This window comes from Nicotiana tomentosiformis, chromosome 9 (assembly GCF_000390325.3).
Source record: "Nicotiana tomentosiformis chromosome 9, ASM39032v3, whole genome shotgun sequence".
NCBI classification, from domain to species: Eukaryota; Viridiplantae; Streptophyta; class Magnoliopsida; order Solanales; family Solanaceae; genus Nicotiana; species Nicotiana tomentosiformis.
In genome coordinates, this window is record NC_090820.1 from 107922163 (window position 1) to 107933769 (window position 11607).

Here is an 11607-nt window from a genome sequence, read left to right on the forward strand (position 1 = left end):
AATCCTGATGCCGAGATCGTTTACTTAAAAGTCAAACCTTAGTCAATTTTTTTAAATTAAAGCTTCCGAATTATAAATTTTCATCTGAATCAACTCTGAACTTCACAAATTTCAACCTCGACCACACGTACAAGTCATAATACATGAAGTAAAGGTACTATAAGCCGCAAACCACTGAACGATGCACTAGAGATCAAAATGACCGGTCGGGTCGTTAAATATAGCAATGCATTTTAATTGAGAAAGAACTGATGAACATAAATAAGATTAAATTGGAAATAAGGAACTAAAAGTACATTATGTAAAATTATATCTTGTCTAAAATGTAAATATCCAGTAGAAATGACTTTCACTTTATAACCATTTAGTAATGTTATTAAATAAAGAGAGGCTAGAGGTTAAATATTGTGTACAAAATGTTTGTGTGAGGTCATATGATTAGTGGCATCTGATCGACAATCCAAGGACTTCTACCTAACTGAGCAGACAAACAATGAACAACATATTGTACTTCTGGAAGATGGCATACATCTGCAAAATTGGCAAAACTAAATTGTTCTGCATGAGAGGAAGATTGAATACAGTTTGGCGAAACTTGTGCTTGTTGAAGAAGTGTCACAAGGTGTGGTTATTTCTCCTTGCTAAGGCCAAAATCCATAGAATCAGAAGGATTTCTAGGACCAGCGAGTATGCCAGCAGTAGGTTCCTCAACTTGGGCACATGCAACAACTCTTTTATTCTTAGTGAACTTAAATTCAGTTGGAAAATCATGTAGCCGGTAGCACTTGTCCACAGTATGCCTAGGCTTCTTGCAGTACTTGCAAGAGACAGAAGAAGATTACCGTTTAGAGTCAAAACTGACCTTCTGGTTGTAGAATTTGTTAGTGGGTTGAGGGATGCTGGATGAAACAGAGAAAGATGCTGCAGAATCACTAGAGAACCCGAGGAGGTGTAGATTTTACATCCTTCTGACTTTCATTTTGCTGTAGAAGGAAATATGCCTTACTAATGGAGGGAAGTGGGATCATCAATAAAATACTACTCTTGACAGTAGAGTATGAATCATTCAACCCACTGAGAAATTGAAACATATGTTGGTCTTCTATGAATTTTGGAAGTGCACCATAAGAACATGCTGGTCCAACATAGGCAGATGTCAGCTCATCTCGTAAGCTTCTCATTTTGGTGAAATAACTAGCTATGTCAGAAGCACCCTGAGAAGATGCACTAATTTCTCTTTGAATTTGTATATATCTGGACTCATTTGATTGACCATATATATCATTAATGTTCTGCCAAACCTCTTTGGCAGTAGGAAAACTCATAACACTAATTGCAATTTCTATGGTTAAGGAGTTGATAATCCAGGCCTTGACCATTTTATTGCAACGCTCCCAGAAAGGATAATAAGGAGAACCCGTCTGTGGTTGAGGTATTCTAACCATGATTAATCCTGATTTATTCTTAGTGGAGAGAGAGGTCAACATACTAATGCGCCAATGAACGAAACCAGTACCATTGAAAGGAATGGTCACCAATTGACTACCAAGACTGTCAGACGGGTGAACATAGAAAGGATAGGAGGGATCTACTGTAAATTCGACGAAGCTCTCGGAGTTTGCAGTACTAGTGGTACTTATGTTGAAGTAAGCGAGAAATCACAGATACGACAATGAACTATTATAATCAGTACAATAAATTACAACAAAAACCCTAGCAATTTGGGGAAGAAAACCTAAGTTTTACCAAATTTGATCATGCAAATGAAAATTGATGAACTTTTACCAGATTTATGACAAATAGCGAAAGAGAAAAGACCTCTGAGTGTTGAAGGAGAGAAAACACAAAAACTCCCCAAAATTTTCACCATCTGAGAGAAACCTCGGAACACAAAACGTCAAAAACTCCGGTGAACAGTACAGTCGGACGATAGATGATGACAAGTTCGATCTATTCCATGGCTCTGATATTGTGTTAGATTCTTATATCTAAATATATTTTTGAAATGAAATCGAACAAAACCTAGCTTGAGAGAGAGAAACGATATGTTTTATTTCATGAAAAATCCAAGAGACAAAAATGAATTGTTATCCTTTACATTCTAGAATATCCCTGTTCTTATTGTTGGACCCGGGTATTGTACATTTGGGCTTACTTATACATGTTGTGCTTATAGATACAAAGCTACAGAATTTATAAAGGAGAATATACAACTGGGCCTATCCCCTATTGTGCCTACATGACTGATCCATGATATGGTTAACATGCTTCGTGCTGTTCCATCACTTATGTTATTTTTCTCTTTTTTTCTTCTTTTTTCCACACTTAGGATTCTGTTTTATTTCTTAATTTCCCCCCCTAAATTGGTGCCTTTCAACACAAAACATGTTAGTATATCAGAAAATATGCTTCTCTTAAACCAACGACGGGACTAATTAAACATTTTATGAAAGTGGATCAACGATCAATCTTCAAAAATGACCAAGTTTATGTCATTATGTGACAAATGAAAAAAATCAATCAATTTAGAAAACATAATGTATATACTAGAAGGGGAATGAATTAGTGTATTAATAATTTTTAAATCTATTAAAATCTGCCTACCCAAAACCCCGTAGTTCATTTACTTTCACAAGAACTAGAGTATACACCTAGGTTCTTCAAATCCCTATAACAACAAGTGCGAAAAATAAAAAAGGCAAAATATTTTGCGTAAAAAACTCATTGTTCAAAGTAGTAAAAATCGCGAGGATTTCTCTCACAAAACTTCATTAAAACAATGAGTAGTTTAAGGCCTCAACACTCTTTATAATCAAAGAGATTAAATCTTAGTCGCACAACAGTCTGCAATCAACGTGATTGCAGTTATTACCTTCAAGCTAGACTCTTAGCCTAACTATAAACAATCTCACCAAGAAAACCTTACACAATGCTTCAGAAAAACAAATAAGGTTACAACTCAAAAAACCTACTACAAGATCTAGATAAAACTGACATAATGAAATAAATTCAATTGAGTTTGAACGTGATTCTTCCGTTTTTCTTGCTTATAGGAACAACTTTTTTCTTTTGCTCTCTCAATGCTCTCAATGTAGGTGCGTAAACCTGCAAGAAGTTATACATAATTATACAATATATTTGTGTTCTTGAATATTATTTACTTTTCCATAAAAAAATGATTGATTTTCTACAATTGGTATTCTTTTTAATAGTTGTTAAATTTTAGTAGAGTCAAAATTTTAAATAAGGGAAAGACATGAATATAACACTACTAGAAAACTGTCAAAAAGCGTTTAGAAAAACCGATTGAAATCGGTCGGAATCGAACAAAAATCGATTGATTTCCAACCGACTTCAATTCGTCGAAAAAATAATGGTCTCTAATGCGAGGCGGCCGCAGACGGTCGATATTTTTGACCGACATCGGTCGATAATTTTCAACGCACTTTGACCAAATAACCTAACACAAAATAATTAATTTACAGACCGAATTCAGCCACTATTCTTGAAAATAATTTTTAATTATTTTTAAATTAGCGACTGCTATCGGTCAGAATCTTAACTATTCATATTTTTTAGAGTTGCTTTTTTCCAACCAAAATCGGTCGGTATTATTAAAATATTTAAAATTTAAAATCAAAATTCCGACAGAATTCGGTCTGTAATTTTAAATTTCTGGAAAATTCAATTGAACATTTCCGACCGACTTCGACCGGTAGACGGTCGGTTTTCTAGGTAAGGTTTTGGTAGAATACAACTGTTTTATAGTTGCACCACTTGCCAGCAACCAATCACCTATAATGGCAGCGTTACATTTCTTACATTCAACCAACAATAACAATAATAAAAATAAGAACAACAATAACAACAACAATCACAACAATCCAAACTATATTAATAATATTTATAGAGTTTCAAAATATCCAACAACAAAACGTTTCACAAGTTAAAAGTTCAAACATCATTCAATGAGTATTTTGTACTACATCATTTCCATTTCCACTACTAGAAGTTTCATCGTCGGCATGGTTCGAAGGATCAGGACAAGAAAGATTAGCATATGGGAAAGACTCACGAGACCGGGGAATCAGGAAAGCACCACTAGCAAGAAGATTGTCTAGCTGACTTTGAAGGACATTAAATTATCCGTCCCTCTTCTAGCTGACCTTGAAGGGTATCAAAATTTTTATCTCTCTTTTCTTCTCTAGCCTTTGCCTCTTCAAGCTCTGCTAATAGCTTTGCAATCTTCTTCTCCATAGCCGAGAGAGTCGACCTATCAAGTGCCTCGCCCTGGGCGGAAGTCCCTATACCTTGCAATACAGTCCTATAACGCCGAAATGATCTCTCTAGAAGGTCGTATGCTATCTCCTTTTTAGGACCACTGACAACATCCAACCATATCTTCTGCGCTTCTTTGACTGAATTAGAAGGCCGCTCGCCTTGTTCATTCGGTGGCAAGCTCTGAGTGTACTCCTCTGCAGTAGTCTTGTAGCGACCCTTTATTTAGAAGATAGAAAATTATTAACTATATAATATTATAAACATTAATTTAAAGTTATAGTAGTTATGAAACTTACATATGTAGTCTTCGCCCGGTCCTCGACCCATCTACTTGGATCTGTTGGTGCCTTCTTCTTCCGGATGCTAGTCTCCATGATGAACTTATCATGAGTCATCTTCCTCCCATATGTTTTTCCAAGAAAATAATAAAACGTGTTAACTAAATTAAAATATATAAATATAGTTCGATAAAAATAGATTTAAATATTTTAAGGAATTACCATTAGTCTCCTCACAGTCCCCATGCTTCTTGCACTCACACAGTTCAAGAAGCCACCCTTCTCAGATGCTCGGGCCTTCTTTCTTTGTTCACTCCTCATCTTGAATTTCTCAGTAGTCCACTACCTCAGCAGATTCTCCCATAAATGCAGTAGAAACCATGAAGGTTTCTTCCTCTTCTTCCGTGCAGAACAGAAGGAATCAGATAGTCTATACGACATTTGAACTCAAATTTGCAAGAATGGCACTATTATGCCGGTCCTCCCAGGCACACTTAGTGTGCAAATTAAGTGTGTAACACTAGATACAAATATTATTAATATAATGCTTAAATAGATAAGAATTGTATTAAAATCTTAAATTGGTTGGAAATTTGCTCCACGAACTCCGGTGGAAATTCACTCCAAGACGCATAGGGTGCATCATATAACTGGCCAAGAGGTTCAGTGATTATCTTTATAGTCTGATGACTAGGTATGAACCTATAACATAGAAATTACATTAAATAAACAAGACTATCTATTATAATACAGCAAAAAAAAGTAATAAATATATCTTACCCATTGCCCTCAGGCCTGATGATCATCCTATGATAACGATTATACTGCACTTCCTCTGGATCATCATACTCCAATGAATCTAAAGCATGCGTAAAAGGGGAGGTGTCTGGCTCAATGCTACTGTCCCGAAGGTGAAGTCTAATAATGCTAGGAGATGAACTCCGTGGAGAGAGATACGGGGTCGCTGATGAAGATGGATGTGATCTAGACCCATGCTGGGATCCGGGTGGCTGAAATCTAGATGGATGTGATCCAGCTGATGGTGAATCAAATGGAACAGATGACGGGCGTATCACCATATGGCCATGTGACTACTGACTCGGTGAACCCATGTAACGATATGCAGGATCATGTGGAGGAAGTGGGGTATAGCCCTGTGGTGGAGAATGGTAAGAATACTGTTGGGAAGGCGAATGGTAGGTAGTCTGATGAGTAGATGGATGTGGTGGAAAATATGTGTTCCTAGAAGATTGTTGTCGGTCATCAACAACGGAGGGATGCAAGTGTGGAGTGGAAGGAAGCGAGGGTGTAGCACTATCCTCATGATCAATATGCCTCTTATCTTTCCTAGACCTACCTCGACCCCTACCGGTCACCTGCATAAATTAAAGAAAATGTTAGAATTGAGAATATAAATCTATATAAGTTGAGAGCGCTTGAAAAAACTAAATGCTAGTCCTCTTCGAAGTATCCTTCCTTGTCCGAAAATTCTTCCTCTTCACTTATTTCATTTTCATCAGGTGATTCTTCGTCCCCATTTTCTATGATTGTTATTTCCTCCATATCAACTTCTTATGATATGTGTTGAGGATTCTCCAAGTCATTTTCTAACTGTCATCCACCATTTGGTTAACACTTGAGGTATCATTTTGGTAAGCATCATATAGCACATTCTCAACTTTCACCCTACCAACATGCTTAGTTTTGATTTCAATTAACCAATCAGTCGTATCCATCCGCAATGGATATGGAGCATAATACACTTGCCTAACTTTTTTTGCAATTATAAAAGGATCATAGCGATCATACTCTCTCTTTTTATTAACCTCAATTATGTTGTACTGCCAGTGTACATTTGTACCTCTTCTAGGTGTTGGGTCAAACCACTAGCATCAGAAAAGTATGATCTTCTTATTTGGCCAATCTGAATATGATAATTCTAGCATCTCTTGGATCACACCATAATAATCATTTTCCCATCCTGGTTTCCTTCACCATATTTGATACATACCCCCCTATTATCGTTTTTTTATACTTGGAGCAGTCCTCGGTGTGAAATTTATAACCATTCACAAAATACTTAGACATAGTTGTAACCGTAGGTCCAGGTCCCCAAGATATATCTTTAAAAAATTGATTAACACCGTTGTTTGGATTATTGACCTACATGTAGTGTTAAATAAATCACAAGTGAGCAAGTATATTCACAAGTGACCAAGTATGTATATTTACATGTGATAAAGTATGTAAGATGCATTTACACACTCTTTAAACCATGCCTCAAATGTAGAATATACAACATCATGGCCAAATTCACTCATGAAGTCACTGGACGACATATTGAAAATTTTGTTTGTTACATCAACCAAATTAAATAGTAGTCCATGCAAATTAATCTTACGTCAACACTTTACTTAAGAATCGGTTGAACTTCCAAACAATTTAGCAACACATGATTTGAAGCTGATTTGTACTCCATACTACTTAGGCCTCTTTTTATTGATCTTTAGAACCTCGGCCTAGTTGATTGAATATGGACATTGGTGGATATAATGGATTATTATCAATCATGATATTGTGCCAATTGGGCCTATTTCTAGCACATGGCATATGAATATCGAAGTAGTAAGAACAAAAATGGCAGTTTCCTTTGTAAGATAGGATTCACATAAGGACCTTTCAATCGTATTCCTCTGTTTAATAAATCGTTTACACTTGCCGATAGTCCTGCACATTATCATATTAGACGATAATGTTACAGAAAAATACAAGAATGAATCAAGGTTTGATCATTACCTCTCGAATGGATTCATCTACCTGCATTGAACCGGCCCTCGAAGTCGCGCCTCCTGTACAAGGTGAATTGGAAGGTGTCCATCATATCAAATAAACCATATGGAAAAATCTATTCCAGCTTATTATTGATTACAGGAATGCTCTGATTCATTTGAAATAGATTTTCTTCCCTTAATGTGGTAAAACATAAGTCTTTGAAGAACAAACATATATTTGTGATGGGTTTCTAAGAAGATTATCCTTCCAATATGGCAACTCTTATGCTCTGTTTTGTCTAGTTATGAATAACACCATATCCAGAAAATCTAGAAGGTCGGGCCTCGATAACTTTAGCAAAGTTCTGAACCCTCTCCCAAATTTTCTCACGTGACAAAATTGGAGGTAGAAAATCATGTTCAAGTGTATTCCTTTTGAATCATTCTTCATCCTTCCGAATTCATGATCAACTAGCAAGAACTGACTGTGACAATCAAACCATGACTGCTTTCGGCCATGTCTTAAAGTGAATGCTTTACCATTTTCCATGAAGTAATGACATGCTAACTTTTCAGTAGTCATCCACCCAGACAACATTCCATAAGCAGGAAAATCATTAATGGTCCATATTAAATTAGCACGCAAGTTAAAATTTTTCTTAGTTGATATGTCATATGTTTGAACTCCATCATACCACAACTGTTTTAGCTCATCAATCAGAGATTACAAATATACATTAATCAAACCCTTTGGATTACGGGGACCGGGAATAACAGAATTTAATAAAATATATGGACTAGTCATACACATTTCAGGAGGAATATTATATGGCGTAATAAAGATTGGCCAACATGAATATGGTGTTGCAAAAATAGAAAATGGCATGAAACCATCAGCACACAAACCTAACCAAACATTCATCGGTTCACTAGCATAATCTAGATACGTCCTATCAAAATTCTTCCAAGCTCCCCCATCTAAAGGATGACACATAACACTAGGCGGCCTTCTATTTTTATAGTGGCATCTTATATGAGGAGCGAAACTCATCGATGCGTACAACTCAATGATGTGTACAACCTCTTTGAAAGTTAAAACTTTCTGGAAACCCGCCTAAAACAAGGTTTTTCACAAAAGTTACAACTTTCTAAATCTGCATTACCTTTATAATACAACATGCAACCATCTTCACAACAATTGATTCTCATAGATGAGAGTCCTAACTTAGAAACCAATCTTTTAGCCTTATAAAAATCTTTAGGTATGTTGAAAGTTGGGTCAACTAGTTCACTCATAAGGCCAATGAAACAATCCATTCTCGCTTGAAAAATATTGGTATCAGATTTAATACTTAATAATCTAACCGCAGCAGACAACTAAGAGTGCATACTCCCTTCAATTAGTGGATGACTAGTGACCTATAACTGTTTATAATAATATTTTGCCTCTTCGTTAGGAGCTTGTTAAACACTTTCAGGGGTTCAAACTCGAAGCATCCCAAAAGCATCCGCAATCATTTCATGGTATCTAGGATGTTGAATTTTATTCCACATCGACCTACTACTTTCACAAACAACTATGTTATGATATACACCATCAGTACCATCAACCTCTCGATGACTAGTCCATACAGAATAATTATCCATAAAACCCTTTCTATAAAGATGAGTCTTAACATCCCCCGATCCCAAAAACTACAAACACTTGCACTTCACACAAGGAAACCTAATCATCCCTCCAAACTGAAATGGTTCAAGTGACATTGCATGCCTAATAAATTTATTAACCTCTTCTATAAATTCTTGCCTAAACAAATGACGATTAGAATAATTATTATTATACAACCAACTACGATATTCCATCTACACAGAAAATAACTAAATTACATGTTATATTAATTTGAAAGTTCACATATATCCCTAAGTAAGTTCTTTTAAAATTCAATTAAAAGAAGTAATTTGAAAGTTCGCATATATCCCTAAATAAATTCTTTTAAAATTTTATTAAAATAAGTAATTTGAAAGTTCACATATATCCCTAAATAAATTCTTTTAATATTTAATTAAAATAAGTGATTTGAAAGTTCACATATATCCCTAAATAAATTCTACTTTTAATCTAATTATCTTTGTCTTTTGTCATGCATATAACTTTGTTCTTAAAATAAAAATTAAAAATTTAAATATTTAACAAAATCTATCATAAGTTGTAACCCTAGCATAATCTTAATCTTCTAACATAGAAATTCTAGCATAAACATAATCAATATGAGTAAAAACATTAACTAAACCCTAATTTATATAATTAAAATAATTACAATTATTTAAATTAAAACAATATAGATAACTAACCTTGAAATTCTAGGAGAGGGGTTTGATTTTGGGTGACGGAGGATGACCAGTGTGCTATGGGTGCCGACGGAGCAGTGGTGGCGGAAGAGGCAGTGGGTGCCGGCGGAACCGTGACTGGGGAGCAGAGTGAGACTTCTAGGTGCTTTGTTTTTGGGTGAGAAGGGAGATATGAGTTAATTTTTGGTGGGGATCTGGGGGAATCGCGACTATAGGGAGGAGAAGAAGAGATGGAAGAGAGATAGAGAAAAGAGGGAAATGGGGAAGAACCCATCTGTGGTAGAATTATGTGACGATCCGACCAGTTGTTATGAGCTCTAGTGCATCGTTTGGCGGTTTGAGGCCTTCAGAAGCTGCACTCCAGGTATTATGACTTGCGCGTATTGTCGGATTTGAAATTCGGGAAGTTCGGAGTTGATTTTGAAGATAAATTTAGAAGCTTAAGTTGGAAAAGTTAACTGAGGTTTTAACTTATGGATAAACAGTTTCGTTTGCTTTGATCGGGTATCGCACCACAGTTCGTATGTCAACTGGGGCAACTCCCTATTTACTGGTCTACGGTTACTGAATTCATTATCCCTGCTGAAGTGGAGATTATTACTTCCTTAAGAATCATACAAGAAGCCGAGCTCAGTGATGTGAAATGGATACGAAACTGGTACGAACAATTGGTTCTCTTTGATGGTAAGAGAATCAACGCGGTGTGTCATGGTCAATTGTACTAGAATAGAATGCCAAGGGCTTTCAACAATAAAGTTAGATTGAGGCTATTCACACATGGGAAATTTGAGCTGAAACAAATCTTTCCACATTAGGATGAAGCAAAGGGGAAATTCTCACCTAACTAGCAAGGCCCTTACATGGTTCACCAAGTACTAACAAGAGGACCACTTATACTTGCAGAGATGGATGGAGAAATATGGCCAAAAACTATCAACTCGGACGCATTCAAGTGATATTATGTTTAAGATTATGTTTGCACTTTCTATTTGATGTAACCTGAACTACGCTTGACCTGATTTCCGTTTAAGAGGGGATATGTAGGAAGCCCCATGGGTTCGGTCACATCATAATAAGATTTCCTCCCCCCTATTGTCATAAACTGGGGTAAGATTCCAAGTTTGTCGGATCTCATTATGTTAAACATCACCAAGAAATGTATCACTAGAAGTACGGATTTAAACTGGGGCAAAAATTTGAGGAGGGTCCTCAAAATTCCGAGTCGAGGAGGTTGCAATATCTCAAAACGTGTCACAGTCTCCGATTCGAACATTATTTGTTTTATGCATCATCACATATTTTAAACAAACTGCATTGTTATATAAACAATTTATCACAAATGCATATTTTTCGAAAATTTCATTTTCTGTAGTAGCCAGACGTTACCTATGGTGACTCAAACAAGACCTCAAGACGAGCAAAAGAAATGTAAGGAATCAAGAGCACGAACAAACCTCCCCCCCAAACTAATAATGTTTCCTTGGATGCAGGCACAATAGACATAACAAGAACGTACGCAAATATATACAAACAACAAGATCACTATCTTCACACCAACAGAAGTCGCCAAACACAAACGCACCAAGATAAGAATCACTTTTCCCTCTCACATTTAATCGTTGCCCTTCTTACATAAGGCTAAGAACCGCCTTTCCTCGCATGAGACTAAGCATTGTCTCTATTCCTTGCATGAGGCTAAGCACTGCCTCCATTATTATATATGGCTAAGAACTACCTTTCTTGCATGAGACTAAGCATTGTCTCCACTTCTTGCATGTGGATAAACATTGCCATCACCATTGCATGAGTCTAAGCATTGCCTTTCCTTGCATGAGACTAAGCATTATCTCCATTCCTTGTATGAGGATAAGCACTGGCTTTCCTTGCATGAGACTAAGCATTGTCTCCACTCCTTGCATGAGGCTAAA

The 11607-nt window shown here is 36.3% G+C and overlaps 1 protein-coding gene across 1 annotated transcript; it reads right to left on the bottom strand.

The window, feature by feature from the left end:
• Positions 1 to 628: 628 nt before the first annotated feature.
• Positions 629 to 1445, bottom strand: LOC104094414 (uncharacterized). Its single transcript, XM_070185503.1, has 2 exons — positions 963 to 1445; positions 629 to 817 (listed from the first exon to the last, which is right to left on the bottom strand). Exons 1-2 carry the CDS (start codon positions 1443 to 1445, stop codon positions 629 to 631), a joined length of 672 nt encoding a protein of 223 aa, XP_070041604.1.
• Between the last annotated feature and the right edge of the window lie 10162 nt (positions 1446 to 11607).